Here is a 16,507-nt window from a genome sequence, read left to right on the forward strand (position 1 = left end):
CACTACAAACACAGACAAACACACACACACAAACACACACACCACAAACACACAGGTGCAGGCACACATACACACACACAGAGGTTCAGGCACACACACAGGTGCAGGCACACACACAAGCACACACACACCACAAACAAACAGGTGCAGGCACACACACACACACACACAGGTGCAGGCACACACACACACACACACACAGACACACATACACACACACACACACACATACACACACACACACACACACACACACACAGACACACATACACACACACACACACACACACACACAGGTTCAGGCACACGCACACACACACCCTCTGCTGGCAGCAGCGCCCCGGCATGCAGCTGCGCACAGAAACATATGGACACATAGACACACAGCGGCAGACTCGGACACACAGACACGTGGAGACAGACAGACACACGGACAGATTCACAGACAGACTCACAGACACATAGATTCAGAGACACACACACAGACAGACTCAGACTCACACAGACAGACACTGACACAGAAGCAGAGGTGAACAGGCAGTGGTACAGGTGCACTCACACACACCCTGCCCCAGTGCACATGAGGCTGTGGGCAGGGTTCCCCTGGCAAGGCTCTGGGCCAGGAGGGGACCCCAGGCAGGGCTGGGGTATAAGGAAGGGGGGTTGGCACCCCAGACAGGGCTGTGGGGCACAGAAATAGGGGCAGGGCTATACCCCCAAGTCTGTGGAACAATGGGAATACTCAATAGCAGGGCATGGGGCAGGGAAGATAACCCACATAGGAGTGGGAGATAGGAGAGAGGGATACCTCTGGATAGGGATATGGGACAGGGAAGATATTCTAGGTAGGGCTGTGGGGCAGGGGAAGAGTGGGATACTCAAGGCAGGTGTATGGGATAGGAGCTACTGGGGCAGAGCTGGGGTGGGACAGGGCAGTGAAACACCACGGCCCCCGAGCCTGCAATCAGAGCCCCACATACGGCGTCCCCACTTTGTCATCCCAAATTGCCCAAAGTACAGGCTGTGCCCGCTGTCGTGCCGGCCTGGGGCAGCTGCCGCCGCCTGACTCACGACGGAGGAAGGGGCAAATCACCGGGGTTTCGGGGTGCTGGCCACCCCCGGCAGGGCACATTCTTGTGGTGAGCAAACCAGCTCACTGGTGTTTACTGAGGAGCTGAGCAGGACCAGCGTCCCTGGGGGATTCCTGAGAGCAACCCCATCCCAAGCACTGCATCTCCCTCCCCAGCGCAGTCCCTCTGCACTTCCACACAGCTGGGGAGGGATGAGGAGTATCCAAGTCTCTCGGGATGGGGACAAAGTGTGGTGGCTGCAAGAACTCTGTGGTGACACGGGAACAGGTTTTCTCCGCTGTGATGCAGAGACCCCGAACAAATGTCAGACTCAAAGGTCACGGCAGCATCACCGGTTTGGTGGCCTCAATGGAAGGACACCTGCGCTGACAGGGGGGCACCCACTGCAGCATCCCCCATCCCCGCACCCGCAGCACCCGGGGGTGCGCGGGAGGTGACGGCAGAAACCGCCCCGGGGCCGCGGGGCCGCGTCCCGCTCACGTGTGCGGCGGGGCCGGGGTGTTCCCGCCGCTGCGGTCGGGAATGCCGGCGCTTTTCCCCCGGGGCAGCGGGGCCGGGGCGCTAAATGCCGCCTCGGCTGCTTATATTTCAGGCGCGGGGCTGCTGGCTCTGCCCCGGCCAGGGCACACAGGCAGCCCATTGTTGGAGCCCCTTCGGCGCGGCGGGAGCAGGTGAGGCGGCTCCGAGCATCAATGGCAGCTCTGTCTGCGGCGGGGCGGGGAGGCGGCTGCGGCACTCGGGGCTGGGGGCGGCGGGGACACGGACCGGTGGGATGTGTCGGGGGGTTCGCTGCGGGATGCTGGACCGTGCCCCGGCATCCCCACCCCGACAGATCCGACCGTGTTCCCCAGGGCTTTGCCGTGACATCCCGCTTCCTCCGAGCGTCGCCGGTGGGGACACCCCCATTGCACCGCCGTGACCCCTTCCTGATCCATCATCTCCCCCATCCCTTCGCCAACCACCCTGGCAGCGCTTAGGGGCGTTTTCCCTGTCGGGAGCCACTTGTTGCATAGAAACTGGACAGAGTTTTGACTTTCAGAGCGACTTCAGGCCGAAGGTCCCTTCTCTCCCTGCAGGGACCCCACAGGTCCGGCGTGCGGCTCCCCTCCCGATAAGACTTTGCTTTCCCCCAGCGACAAACAACCTGACTGTGCATTTTTGAGTGGGTCGGAGGGATTTATGTTGGGCAAGGATGTTTTTTGGGAACATTCAGTCTCTGGGCTGTCGGTAACTAATCCTCAGCCTCCAGCGGGGAGAAGCTGCCCCGCTCCTCACAGCCTGAGTGGGAGGGTTGTTGGCCGTGCCTTGCTTGGCAGATGTGAAGCCAGAGATCCCGGTGGATCATCATTTGCTGGCAAGTCTCACCTGCCTCTTTGGGACCTTGAGGTAGCCAGGTTGGTGGGTCCATGTGTGGGTCCTGGGGAATGAGGGGCTCTCGGCTCAGTGGTGTGGGCTATGTGAGGTGGGACTGACACTCATGTCCTGGGTGGAGGTATCCCCAAGACATTTTTGGCAGGAGATTCATGCCCCGAGCCCTCTCCCTGCGGGGTATCCTCTACATTGAGCAAGGCCAGGGTGACACAGCCTCTGCTGTGCACCCAGCAGTGCCTGGCATTGTGGTGGCACTGTGTTTAATGTCACCTTCCTGCCTGGGAATGGCCTCACTGCCCAGCTGAGGGGCTGTAGTGTGTCACCATGCTGGTGAATACAGGAAAAGTGTCAGAAGGTTTTCCTGATGGATGTGCCAGAACGGGAGCTCTGCCCTCACAAACCCTGTTAGTGCAGCGTAACAGGGATGGGAACCCAGGCTCCTGCATGTCCTGCAAATCCCACTGCATTTGGGGCAGGGCATCCACGGCTGTCTGGATGCTGGGGCAGGTGCTGGGTGGTGAAGGCTCAGGATGGGTTGAGTGTGTTGAGCAGCCTGTTTTGGGGTGGAGGAGCTTCCTGCTGGGCAAGTGGGCTGTGGTCCCACCAGGACGTGTGCCTGTGCCATGGGTTCTTGCAGGTGACACTTGGGAAAATCTGGGACTGGGGTCCTGCAGGATGCACTGGCAATGAGCATTGGGATAGGGCTGTGGGGCTGGTGTCCGTGTGGGGCTGGTGTCTGTGGAGTGGTTGTCCTGGATGGCATGTCCTGAGGCACTTGGTGGTCCCACCTGTGCTGCACCACCATCCTCAGGGCTCTGGGGTCGGCTGCTGCTCCTCCGTGCCAAGCTGGTGTCTGTCTGTCCGGCAGTGCTGGGGACACGGGGCCAGCAGTGCTGTCCGGGTGGGTGTGTCACTTGGGAATGTGGGGAAGGGCACAGGGGCTGCCCCTGCGTGGCAACTGCCAGGTGGAATATATGTCACGTTCCAGCATTAATTACAGTAATTGGCTGTCAGATGCCGTGCTGGCGCCTGCTCTGCCTCCGAGGGGGAGCATGAGCAGCTCAAGCTTTGATGCTCCGTCCCTGTCCCCACCTTGCCATTTGTCCCCAGCCCAGAGACATGTCCCCACGTGCCTGCGGGGACACCGTGCCGCTGGGAGCCACACACACACACACACACACACACACGCACACACGCACACACGCGCGCCCGGGCGTGTGCCTCTCTCCAAGCCCAAACACTGCGGTGGTTACAGCAGCTGGCTGGGAGGTGAAAGCCTCAGGCAGAGTCTGGCCCCGGCGGGGATGCTCCGGAACCTTGTAGATTAAAGGGAGCCCTTGCCCACAAGGTTCTGGCCGCAGGGTAGACCCTCTGGTATGTGAACAATGCGGGCGTTCCAGCAGGACAGAGGGACGGAGCCTGGGCAGCTCCTCTGGCACAGGTCAGGCAGGCAGGACTATGGTCATCTCCCTAGGCTGGGGTCTGCTGTGAGACGTGGGTGTCCCCAGGCATCCTCCTGGCACCACAGTGCATGGGCCACCAGGCTTGTCCCACCACACTGGGACATGATGCCCAGGGACATCCTGGCACGAGCAGTAGCAGCTCCAGAGTCCGTCACACCAAGCAATAAGAACAAATGATTGAATCGTGATGGTAACCCAGTGCTCAGGAAAACTAAGATTATTGCACTGCCTCTTATCTTTTCCTGGGGCCCAGGATTAAGCTAGGGTGATGAAACAGTGCAATGTCCGTCCGTCTGTCTGTGCCATCTGTCTGGTGTTGTGCTGTGCCTGCGCAGGGGCTTGCAGGGAGTAGGGAGGGAGCCCGTGTGGGAGTCATGCATTTAAAGAGGACAGGTCAGCATCAGCATGGCATCAGTGTTGGCATTGGTATTGGCATCAGCATGGCATCAGTATTGGTATTGGTACTGGCATCAGCACTGGGATCAGTGGGTGTGGCTCTGGATGTGATCAGTGGGATCAGTGGGTATGGCTCTGGGACAGCTCGAGGCTGCATTTGCCCCTTGTAGCCCCAACCCACCCAACCCCACCACGCAGGCAGTGGGACACGGGCAGAGCTGGGGCTGAGGGTGGCTGTGTGAACCCTGGCTTGGCACTGGGGCACAGGTGAGCTGGGTTTGGGGTCTGCCCCCTGTAGCCCCAGGCAGTGCCGTCTCTCCTTTGTGGGGAAATGGCAGCCGCTCCAACCGGTTTGTGGGTGTGGGCGGTGGCACCTCCTGCCCGAGGCCTAATGGAGGGCTGCAAGTGCTGGTATGGATGCCAAGGAGCAAACAAGAGCCGCTTGTGTCCTGCCGGGCATGGAGCCCAGCAGCCAGAGGGAACAATGTGCTCCTCCCCCGGCATGGGGCCATGGGGGGCCAGAGGCTGGCCTATGAGCTGGAGGGAAGTTGAGGCATGAAGGCCTGAAGGGACCCCATCCAAGTGAAGGAGCAGAGGGTTCTGGCAGAGATGGCAGAGATACCCTGGTGCCTAGACACTGGCTCTTCCCCTTTAGCATCCCAGTGCTGCCCTGGGCATGATGTCCTGCCTGCCCACAGCAATGGGATACACTCCTGCACCTGGGTGGCCTGGTTCCAATCCCCTGCATCCTCCTCCGTGGGAGCAACCGGGATATTAAGTGTCATCACTGCAGGGAGAAATACAAGTGGAAGAATCCCGGGAAACTGGTTCTACCCCTCCGTCCGGTGCCGGCGGCAGGCCGGCGGCTGCGGCGGCGCTCCTCCCTCGGCAAAGGCATAAAATGCCTGCCATGGTCCCGGCAGCCGGCACTGCGCGGCGGGAGGCGGGCGGGGAACGGGCGGCGAGCGATGGCCTCCATGGGGATGCAGGTGCTGGGCATCGCCCTCTCTGTCATCGGCTGGCTGGCCTCCATCCTGTGCTGCGCGCTGCCCATGTGGCGGGAGACGGCCTTCGTGGGGAACAACATCGTGGTGGCGCAGATCATCTGGGAAGGGCTGTGGATGAGCTGCGTGGTGCAGAGCACGGGGCAGATGCAGTGCAAGGTGTACGACTCCATGCTGGCCCTGCCGCAGGACCTGCAAGCTGCCCGTGCCATGGTGGTGGTGGCCATCGTCCTGGCCATCCTGGGCACCCTGCTGGCCGTCACCGGCGGCAAATGCACCAATTGTGTGGAGGATGACACCGCCAAAGCCAAGGTCATGATCTTCTCCGGCATCATCTTCATCGTCGCCGGTATCCTCATCCTCATCCCCATCTCGTGGTCAGCCAACAGCATCATCCAGGACTTCTACAACCCGCTGGTCTCTGACTCGCAGAAGCGGGACCTGGGCTCGTCCCTCTACGTGGGCTGGGCGGCCTCGGCGCTGCTGCTGCTTGGGGGGGGGATCCTGTGCTGCACCTGCCCCCCCCGCGGGGAGAAGCCCTACTCCGCCAAGTTCACGGCTGCTCGCTCCTTGCCAGCCAGCAACTACGTGTAGGAGCCGCCGCGCCTGCCTGGACCCCCGGCCGCTCCAGGGCGCAGGGACCTCCCAGGACACGCAAAACCTCCCCGGCCGGGCTGGGGCTGGCCGGGCGCCGGGGCGGTGCGAGGGAAGGCAGACAGAGCCGCCTTTGTTCCACCGGGGTTGCAGCCGATTCTCTAATCTCGGTTGAGACAGGGGACAAGGAGATCCTGTCCTGGCTGTCCGCGGTGGGGGCTCTGCTCCCCCCGGAGCGCCCAGCTGAGGCATCTTCTCCGAGACATCACCTGATCTCCTCCTCGAGCATTAGCTGGCTCCCGGTATCGGGGTGTGCCGTGGGGTGACACAGCTCCCAGGAGCCCGTCCCACGGGTGGCACGGGGCTCTCTTTCCCCGCGTGGAGCTCCCCGGGACGTGTCTGTCCCTCGGGGTGGGTGGCGGTGTCGGTGCTGATAGGGACCGCGAACCTGTCCCGCGTGGTCACAGGGACGTAGTGGTTCTGCAAACCCCGGCAGGGTCTTGAGGGGTGACAGGGGCTGTCACCTGCCTGCTCTCTAAATTATGACTTTGACCTACTTTCGGGGCTCGGAGCGGCCGTACAGAGTGTGATTTCTCGCGGCAGCTCCCCAGGGCGGGGGCATCATTATCCTGGGAGTGGGACGGCAGCAGCCGGGCTGGGAAAACCGGTCGGGGAGGCGGGGCGGGAGCGGGGCTGTGCCCCCGCATGGTGGGGGGCGTCCCCCGGACCCGACCCCATCCATGGCCCCAGCGTGGGGCGCCCGGGGCGGGAGCGCAGTCTCACGGTACCCCTGCCCGTGTTCAGCCTTCCCGCATTAAACGGCAGCTGCTCTCACCCCGCTGTGCCTCGTGTTCTTTGCGCTCTCAACACCCGCCTCGGTGGTGGGACAGCCCGGTGCTCCTGTGCCCTGGGCTCTCCTGAGAGATCACCCAGATCTGTTCTTCGCAGTCTCCTGAGATCCCCGCCGCCTGTTCCAGCCCTGGCGTCCCCTCCCCGTTCCCCTCCCGGGCCGCCCGAGGGTGACAGCGGCACAGAGCCTTGGCGGCGCCGGACGGGGCGCAGGGCTGTCCCACGCCTGTCCCGCCGCGATCTCCCCACCCGAGCCGGCAGAAGGCGGCGGGCGCCGGCTGGGGCGGGTCCGGGTCGGGGCGCGCTGGCCCCGGTGCCATTCCCGAGCCCCGGCCGGGAGCGCCCCGGGCCGGCGTGGGCAGCGCCCGCTGCTTTGCCTATCTCGCTTCCTGCACGGCAAGCGCTGCTCTGCTCTGCTCTGCCTTCCTTCCTTTCCTTCCCTTCCTTTCCTTCCTTTCCTTCCTTCCCTTCCTTTCCTTCCTTTCCTTCCTTTCCTTCCTTTCCTTCCTTTCCTTCCTTTCCTTCCTTCCTTCCTTCCTTGGGGTTTGGGGGACGGGGGTGACCCCGCCTAGCTCTGGGTATCTCTTCTGGATCTGAGAGCTAGAAGGCTTCCAGCTCCTCAGTCCCTTCACGGGGCGCAGGAATGGTGGAAAACATGCCTGTAACCCTGTGGTGCCAGTGGGCAGGTGGGAATGTGAGCTCAAGGCTCTGCCGAGCATCCCCGGGGATCCGTGGAGGCACCACTTGTCCCCCTGCAGGCGCTCGTGGGCCCTGTTTGGGATGTCTCGTGTGGCCAGGTCCCGCTGGCTGGGGAAGGGTGCCTGGGATGCTGCCCACCACCCCGGCCCCTGCCTGCCTGCAGCACGGGGGAAGGGGCCGTGGTTTTGGCCCAAAGGGTCTTTCATGGCCCGGGGGATGCCAAGGCCAGTGTTGAGTGTCCATCAGGCTCCTGAGGGATAAAAGGTGCTGGGGTAAGGAGTGCGGATACAGCGGGAGAGGAGAGGCTGGAGAAACCAAAACCGAGACAGGGGAAATGATGGTGAAACCTCTGGCAGGAGCCGCAGGGTGTGCCAGGCACAACCGATACCCGCTGAGCTCGGGGCCATAAAACCCCGGCTGGTCCCACGTGCCAAGCACGGCACGGCACCCAGGGGTGAACTCTGCTCCGTGAGGGGCTGAGCTGGATGTGGGCTGAGCCAGGGCCACAGCAGTCACACATGGTCATGGTGGAGCTGCCAGTGTGCCCAGCATGTGTCCCTACACCAGCCACCCCTCTCCCAGGGATGCCATCTGTGGTGACCCTGTAGCTCCTCACCAGGGTTTGCCCTCTTGGGGCTGCTCCTGGGGCTTCTCTGGGATGGTATCACAGAAGGTCTGAGCCCCAGAGCTGGGATCGGGGCAGAGCTCAGCTCTGATCCGTTTCCCTTTTCTCCTGGAGAGGAGATCCTGGGTCCAAAGGGCACTGTGGGATGGCTGTGAGGGCAAAGCCAGAACGGGAGCAGGCAGTGCTGAGTGCTGTGGGGGGCTGCTTTCCCTGCCGTGCCCTGTGCCCTTCCCTGTGCCCCTGTCACGAGGCTTGTGGCCGGGGAGGCTGAGCACCCGTGCTGGAGTGGGACATGGGGTGGGCACCAGGGGGTGGGCACCAGGGCAGGCCATGGGATGGGTGTGAGGTGGGGGGTTTGCACTCTGCAGCACTGGGGGATGGGCCCACCTAGCCCCCCATCCTGCCCCCCATAAGCCATGCCTTCCCTGACTCTTGCCATGGCCAGGAAAGGGGGGATGACAGAGGCTGTGCTGCACTGTGGGGACAGTGTAGGGGCCAGTGTGACACACGGGGGCTCCTGCTTGGGGCCTGGCTCCTCAGTGCCACATGTGTCCCCATCCTGTCCTGCAGCACCGCCCCATGCCACTCGTGTCCCCATGCCCTTCAAGTCCCCGTGTCCCCCATGCTGTCCTGCAGCCATTCCCATCCTGGGGGGGAGCAGGGCATACCAGACGAAGCCCACGCTGTCCCTGGCTGTGGGCTGTGCCTGTGACACCCGTGCCTGTCCCTGCAGGAGCTGTTGATGGCGATGATGACGATGCAGACGGGAGGACTGATGATGGCCGCCCTGGGCTGGCTGGGCTCCATCCTCACCTGTGCCCTGCCTATGTGGAAGGTGACGGCCTTCATCGGCTCCAACATCGTGGTGGCCCAGGTGTTCTGGGAAGGGTTGTGGATGAACTGTGTCTATGAGAGCACAGGGCAGATGCAGTGCAAGGCCTACGACTCCCTGCTGGAGCTCACCTCTGACCTGCAAGCTGCTCGTGCCCTGGTGGTCACCTCCATCTTCGTGGCCTGCCTTGCCTTCTTCATCGCCCTCTCGGGAGCCGACTGCACCCGCTGCGTGGACGACAGCGGCACCAAGAGCAGGATCTCTGCGGTGGCAGGCGTCATCTTCATCATGGCCAGCATCATGCTGCTCATCCCTGTGTCCTGGTCTGCCAACAGCATCGTCAGCAACTTCTACAACCCCATGGTGCCTGAGGCCCTCAAGAGAGAGCTGGGGGCTGCCCTCTACATCGGCTGGGCCTCCAGTGCCCTGCAGCTCTTCGGTGGGGGCGTCCTGTGCTGCTCAGGATCCCAGTCCCAGCAGGACCCCTACCCCAAGAAGTACAGGGCAGTGAAAACCTGCGGCCCAATGGGCTATGCCATGAAGGACTATGTGTGAGCCACTGTGCCCAGGTGCCAGCCCAAGGCAGAGCACCACTGTCCCTGTCCTGCATCCCCGTGCCACACCCTGCCCCTGCACTGCCTCCCCCTGCCCATCCGCACGCTGGCTCACTCCCAGCACGGTCCCCACATGTGCCCTTCCCCAGGGCAGGGACTATAAACATCCTGGTGCCACCAAGGCTGCCTGGGCTCATTTTGAACAGCGCGGTGTGGGGAGGATGGTGACGCGTCCTGGGGGTGCTGTGCCCTGCCAGCTGCTGTGCTCCAGCACCTACAACATCCCCATCTTCCCAGGGGGATCAGCAGCAGTCAGGCAGCTCCTGGTATTCCTTGCAGCAGGAAACAGAGGCAGGGAGAGGATGCTGAGCTAAGAGAGGCACGGGGGGACACCAGGTGCTCTGAGCCCCCATGGACTGGGAGGGGACCCCAGAGAAAGGCTGAATCCCCCCTCCCAAGCTCCTGGCCACCCACCCTGGAGGGGGCACATTCCCACTGCTCTGGGAACAACACACAGCCAACAGACAGCAGGGACAGAGCTTTATTGAACAGGCAAGTGTAGGGCTGGGCACAGCCACAACCCCCAGCTGCCCAGGGAACAGTGCTGGAGACAAATGGGGAGGGAGCAGCAGGACTGATGGGCACAGGGACCCCAGAACATGGGGGACAAAGCAGAAGGGTGACAAAAGCCATGGAGAGGGTGAGTGTGGAAGATGTGGGATGCCCTGGGTGAGGAACAGGGACAGACACAGCCATTGCCTCACACTGAGAACAGCTCCTGAGGGGAAGGATGCAACCTCTTCTCCAGGAACATAGGAACAGGATAAGCAGGAACAGGTCTGAGGGAAGGGAAAAATGAAAAAAAAACAAAACAAACAAATATTCCAGGAAGAGATTTGGGTAAAAAACTTCCCAAGGGAGCAGTGGAGGAGGAATTGTGAAGGCAGCCCAGCAAGGGGCTGGGGGAACAGGCTGGGCAGGCAGTGCTGGATGGCTCCTGGGTGGGGAGCAGCTGCCAGCTCCCCAAATCCCTTCCAGACTCATTTCCCCTCCCTGAACATTAACTACAAAGCTGTGGGAAAATGAGATTCAAGCAGCTGTTGTGGGATGCAAGGCAGATGTGGCACTTGGAAAGCCTCTCCAGCTGGGAGTCACCTTGGCGTTGCTGCTTTGACTCTGGACATGGAGGCTCCTGCACCTCAGGGCTGGCTTGGTCCCTAGGGAGGAGGAGAGGCCACAGGACACAGCAGTGGGGACCCACCTCCAGCAGTCCCCAGCTAAAGACTCTGGGGGTAGGAGATGGAGAAGGATCCAGATTTGACCATGAGTGCTGAGATGGAGAAAGTGGGAAGAAATCCCAGACTGGACATGCCTCAGAACAGCCATGTGGGTCTGTGAGATGTCATGGTGAACGGTGAGGTGTTGGGGTCAATACCTAAATGTCAGAGCTAAAGGTGGCACCCAGGAGATGCTGGTGAATCCAGAGACCCTCCCTGTGCGGTGCAGCAGACAAGGGCCCCAACCAAGCCCAGACCTCGGTGAGAAGGAACCAAGGAAGGGAATGGGGAAATTCCCCCAGAATATTGCCGCCCCCAGCAGCTGCTGTGCTGCAGGAGGGGGCCACTGGGCTCTGTTTTACAAAGGGTCAAGTGCTCACCCCCCCTCCAGAGCCATGCTAGCTCTCAGCCCTCCTCGAGGTTGGGAACAGGGCACTTCTGGTAGATGTAGACCACCCCAGAGATGTAGCCAGTGCCCTGGGTGCTCTCCTCCTCGGAGGTGGCCCTCTCCCAGTACTCCACTTCCTGGGCCTGCAGCTTCTGCCAGGCTCCTCTCTGCTCCAGCTGCCCCAGCGCGGCCTCCAGCTCCGCCTTGTACCGCAGGTTCGAGGGGTTGCTCCTCGTCGTCAGGCACAGGAAGCCGCCTGCGGGACAGGAGACAGGTAACACTGACACGGAGCGGGGACACGGGGAGGCACCGAGAGCCTGCCCGGAGTCAGCGGGCACGGACGGGGCAGCGGACAGGGGACAGGCAGGACAGCAGGCAGAGATGGGCAGCACAGGGGCCGGCACATGGGCAGGATGTCCCGCCTGAGCACAGCTGTCACACACCAGCACCTTCACTGCCACCTGTCCCGCTGCCCAGCCCTGGCAGCGGGCAGGGTCAGAGACCCCGTGAATCGCCCATGCATGCAGCAGGGACAAGGCCGTGTTCCAGCTGTGCCACGGGCCCAGCGGTCAGCAAGGGACCCACATCCACCGGGGCTCGGTGTCCCATCCCAGCCCGGCGGGGGTCCCGCATCCACCGGGGCTCGGTGTCCCATCCCAGCACGCCGGGGGTCCCGGCGCGGAGGGGAAGCGGCCCCTCCTTACCCGGCTTGGTGACCCGCAGCAGCTCCGGCAGCACCGTGCTCGGCACCTGGCCCTCGCCCAGGGCCCCCACCACCGTCACGGCGTCGTAGTGCTCTGCGAGGACACGGGGCATCACCGGGGGGACCCTCCGGGGCTCCCCCGCCCGGTGCCGGCCCGTCACCCGTGGGTGTCACCGAGGGGTCCCGGGGTCCGCCCCCTCCCGTTACCTGCGGGCGCGGGCAGCGGCTCCCTGCCCAGGACGCAGAGCCGCAGCTCCTGGTAGAGCCCGGTGCTCCGCGCCCGCTCCAACATCCCCGCGCTGCCGTCCACGCCGTCCACGCAGCGAAACCCGCGCCGGTGGAGCTGCGGGGACACAGGCACCGTCACCCCCGCCCCGCCCCGTTACCCCCAGCCCGTCCCGCCCTGTCCCGTTCCGTTAGCCCCGGCCCGTGCCGCCGGTACCTCTCGCGCTACGAGCCCGGTGCCACAGGCCACGTCGAGCAGCCGCGCCTCCGCACGCGGCGCGGGGAAGGCGAAGGCGAGCGAGGCGGCGGCGAGATACGGTGCCCGGTACTCCAGAGCCGCCACATCCTGCGGGGACACGGCGGTCAGCGGGGACACCCACGGCCCCGTTCCCGTTCCCTCTGTGTCCCCGGTACCTGCTCGTAGAGGGCGGCCCAGCCGTCGTAGAGCCGCAGCCGTTCGGGCAGCGCCGAGCCCCGGTGCACCGCAGCCACGCGGTCCCGCACGGCCGTCGGCAGCCCCATCCCGGTACCGCCCGGTACCGTCCGGGCCGACTGACCCGCGCCGGGCCCGCCCCCGCCACCATTGAGACGGAGGCTCCGCCCCGGACACGCCCCTAAAGCACTTGGCCCCGCCCCCCGCTCGCGACGCGCCCGCAGTGCCTCATTGGCTTCTCCGCTCGCCCAGGACACGCCCCCAAGCGAGGTTCCACAATGACCCCGCCCAGGACCGCCCCACAGAACACGCGACCCCGCCCCGGCCAATTGGTTGGGGGCGCCCGCCCCGGCCACGCCCCCGCGCTCCATTGGCAGCCGGAGCTGCCCCTCGGGGCGTTGGGAGCGACCAAGTGCGCTGGGCAACGGGGGGGGGAAGGACCCGGTGTCCTGAGACCTGACCAAATGTCCGAGTGGTGACCAATGGCCCAGGGAGGCGTCAGATATCCTGGGGGGCTGGCCAAGTCCAGCAATGGTGACCTAAATACCCTAGGGCCGTGACACCGAATCCCCGCGGGGAGCGGCACCGGGGCCACCAGGGCGCCTGTCTCCAGCAGTGTCCCCTGTTCCTGTTGCTGTCACCTGCAGGGGTCAGTGCCCATTGCGTCACTCGTGTCCCAGGCGCGGGGACAGTGTCCTGGACAGGTCACCTCCTGCCCGGGCCCTGGCCCCAGCCCCACACGGCCCCAGCGCTGCGCTGTTCTCCATCCTGCCTCCGCATCTCCTTCCTCCACTCCGACCGTCACCCAGCGTGGCGGCCCCCCGCGCCCGCCGTGTCGCACCGTGTGCGGCAGTGACAACCCGGGACTGCCCCCGGGGAGGAGGCCACGCACTGTCGGGCAGCTGCTGCTTGTCCGTGCCGCCCCTCGGGCCGGGGGTCATGGTGCGCTGCCCCGTGGGGACAGGGGACAGGGGCCGGGAGCGGGCCGTGGCGGGGAGGGAGAGGCGCGGGCTGGCTCCTGCGAGGAGCGGGGAGCTGGGTTGATGATGGCGGCCGGCTCCTTGCAGCTCGTGGGGTGACATCAGTGTGTGACCTGGGTGAGGTTGGGGTTTGGCTCAGAGCAAGAACAGCCCTGAGACCCCGCGCGATGCACGGCGGGGGCAGGATGTCACCTCCAGGTCACAGTTCTCCGGAGTGCCTGATGCAGGTGCCCAACGTTTGTGAGGTTCCGTACCCAGCTGCGTTATCCCTCCAAGGGCGAGGTCACTGCGGGAGTCCCCGTTAACCTTTGGTGTCGCAGCGAGGCCGAGGGACAAGCTCTGGGACAAGCCACAGCTGTGCCCGTCGCCTCCGGCTGTTCCCAGAGCGAAACAGACGGATCCAACCGCTAATTAGTGACGGATTCAGCTGCTAATTAATGACGGGAAGAAAATGCGGTGCCCTGACGGAGCCGGTGGCCGCTCCGAGGCCGCGCCGGTGGCCTCGTCACCTCCTGTGTCCCTCCCTGGGGCCCTGTCGGTGTCACAGGCGGGGCCGGCTCAGCCCGCGGCCGGTCGGTCAGTGCTGGCCGGGACCCTCGAGAGGGAGCCCTCCGCCCGCGGCACGGACCGGCGCGGCCGCGCTCGGGGTTCCTGGCGGAGCCGCAGAGCGCAGCGCGGGGCTGGGGGCGCCCAGGGCTCGGCCCGGGACAGCAGCGACCGTGCCACCCACCCCAGGCACAGGGATGGCTCCCGGGCTGGGGCTGCGGTGCTGTGACAGCTCCTGCCACTGTCCATGGGCATTTTGTCCCCCCTGCTGCCACTAGCGTGGGCCCAGTCCTGTCCCTCGTGCTTGGCGTCCTTGGGAGGGCTGTGGCCTCCAGCAAGGACTCTCTCAGTCTCGCCATGGTTGCCACCACTAAGTGAACTTCCCTCGAGGAAGCAGTGCCAGGATGCGCCTCCAGCACCCCCTGTCCCTGCTCTGCTGGCCCCAGGGCCCACTGGGCCTCACCTTCTGCAGCCTTGACCTGTACAGATCAGCCCCGAATCTGCCGGTGCTTTCTCCATCCCCTTGCCGTGGCTGGCTGGCTCTGTCACAGCACAGCTGTGCAAACACCTGCACCCCGTGCCACCCCCACAACTCTGGGCTGGCTGGGGCCCAGCATGGCCCTGCTGGGGTCTGCACAGGGCCTGTTGCCAGCGTGGGATGGCCTGGGCCATCCCTGCTTGGGCAGGGGACAGAGGTGGCAGCAGGTGTTGGCAGGCTGGAGCATCCCATGGCCGGTGCCGGTGTGAGGCTGGACTTTGTCCTGACATGTGGCCTGGTGCTGGCGGGCTCCCACTGGGTCACAGGACGTTCCTCTCTGATGGTGCAGTTCCTTGGGGCGCTGTCCTTGTCCCCTGCCAGGGAACACGGCTCTCTCTGTGCCCTGATGGGGTGCTGGGACACTGGAGCTCAGCTCAGCTGCCCTGATGGAGTGTCCCCACTGCCCCTCGAAGGGACCTGGGGGAACGTGTGCCCCCAAGGCAGGGGCTGAGCCCCCCGAGCCCACAGATCTCTGCTGGGGCCTCGCCTGCCCTCCCTCCCCAAGGAGTTGCTGTAGGGGTGGAAGCATAGCTTAGGTGGGGCCCTCACCTCCAAAGCTGCCACTGAGCTGGGACAGGAGTTGGCAAAGGCCAGGCCTGTGCTGCATTTGGGCCAGGCATCTCCAGGGTGGGCAATGTCACCTGGCACCAAACCTGCCTGCAGGTCCCCCCTCTGAGGCTTCCTGGATGCCCAGGTGAAGTGTGGTGGCATTGGTACCGTGGGCAGGTGGGCTTGCATGGCCCAGGGCCTGTGCAGGGCAGCCCTGGCACATCCTTGGCCCTTGGGGTGGGACTGATGCTGTCCCCCTGGACATCCCAATAATGTTGGAATATCCCTAAGCTTCTTCATCAGGCTGGAGTGACAGAATGCTCGGCCCCGTGGCCTTGTGTGCCTCAGAGACTTCCTGGGTGGCCCACACAGCTCCTGGGTCCGGCTGTGGTGTGGGTGTTCCCGGGGCAAGGGACAGATGCTTGCAGGGGGACAACCGTGGACTTGGCAGCTTCTGGCTCAGAGGACTTTGGGGACAGTCATGGTAACTGTCACTGGAGGCTGTCACGGTCATGAGCTGCATCTCTGTGCATCGGTCCTGACTGCAGTTTCTTGGTGGTGCAGGAGCCTACCAGCACCAGGGAATGGCTTCAGGGCATCCCAAGACATTTCCAGCTCTGGGAAAGGGCCCTTCATGGTCCTCTGAGCTGTCTGCTGCATTTCCTGAGCTGGGAAAGCATGGACAACCATCCCATGGGGCACTTGAGCCACACAAGGTGGAGGTGGAATGCTCTGCTGGGTGCAGAATTGGGCAGAGCAGGGAAGGAAAACCCTGTGGGGTGACAGCCAGGTGGGATCTGGAGAGCCCCCATGGGGAGACAGAGGGAGGAGGGAGGATCAGGTTGGAAATTAGGAAATACTTCTTCACAGAAAGGGCAGTCAGGCCCTGGCACAGCTGCCCAGGGCAGGGTGGAGTCCCCAGCCCTGGAGGGGTTTAACAGCCCTGTGCACGTGGCACTTGGGGACATGGGGCAGTGCTGGCCTTGGCAGTGCTGGGAGAATGGTTGGACTCGATGGTCTCGGAGGGCTTTTTCCAGCCTTAGTGATTCTGTGATCTCCCCATGGCCGAGGGGGTGACAGACAGCAGGACAGGGCCATGGTGGCTGGTGGGGCTTCACACACCCTGGGTGGGATTGCTCTGCACTCACATCCTTAGAAAAAGGAGCATTTTCCTTTCCCAGCATCCAAACGTGACTGCAATCTGCCCGCTCCTCCCCTCACCCCCATCCCCGCGGTGTTCCAGGGCCCCACTCAGACACATGAGCTCGCCTGGGTCCCTGGGCTCCTGCCCGACTTCTGAGTCTGCAATCTCGGCGTGGCTGGGACTGCTGGTGCCCGGGGCTGCTGTCACCAACCCTCCTGCCCTGGTCCCACGGCCCGCACGGCTCCG

General features: G+C 63.9%; 3 protein-coding genes across 4 annotated transcripts; 2 read left to right on the top strand and 1 right to left on the bottom strand.

Annotated features, from left to right (window-relative positions):
- Window positions 1-1,735: 1,735 nt before the first annotated feature.
- LOC131566355 (claudin-4-like) lies at window positions 1,736-9,479 on the top strand. The gene is made up of 2 exons (XM_058817607.1): window positions 1,736-1,762; window positions 8,826-9,479. The coding sequence occupies exon 2, from the start codon at window positions 8,835-8,837 to the stop codon at window positions 9,477-9,479; it is 645 nt and encodes a 214-aa protein (XP_058673590.1). The 5' UTR covers window positions 1,736-1,762; window positions 8,826-8,834.
- On the top strand, window positions 5,290-6,477 carry LOC131566356 (claudin-4-like). Its single transcript, XM_058817608.1, has one exon. It carries the CDS (start codon window positions 5,290-5,292, stop codon window positions 5,917-5,919), a length of 630 nt encoding a protein of 209 aa, XP_058673591.1. The 3' UTR covers window positions 5,920-6,477.
- A 522-nt stretch (window positions 9,480-10,001) lies between the features above and the next one.
- METTL27 (methyltransferase like 27) lies at window positions 10,002-12,634 on the bottom strand. Of its 2 annotated transcripts, XM_058817606.1 has the most exons (6): window positions 12,486-12,634; window positions 12,289-12,417; window positions 12,054-12,189; window positions 11,848-11,940; window positions 11,136-11,399; window positions 10,002-10,317 (listed from the first exon to the last, which is right to left on the bottom strand). In XM_058817606.1, the coding sequence occupies exons 1-5, from the start codon at window positions 12,591-12,593 to the stop codon at window positions 11,161-11,163; spliced, it is 705 nt and encodes a 234-aa protein (XP_058673589.1). In that variant the 5' UTR covers window positions 12,594-12,634; the 3' UTR covers window positions 10,002-10,317; window positions 11,136-11,160. The 2 variants fall into 2 exon arrangements, with proteins under 2 accessions (XP_058673589.1, XP_058673588.1); XM_058817605.1 differs by having other exon boundaries at window positions 10,002-11,399.
- Window positions 12,635-16,507: the final 3,873 nt, after the last annotated feature.

The sequence above is a fragment of the Ammospiza caudacuta genome, chromosome 20 (genome assembly GCF_027887145.1).
Source record: "Ammospiza caudacuta isolate bAmmCau1 chromosome 20, bAmmCau1.pri, whole genome shotgun sequence".
Taxonomy (NCBI): Eukaryota; Metazoa; Chordata; class Aves; order Passeriformes; family Passerellidae; genus Ammospiza; species Ammospiza caudacuta.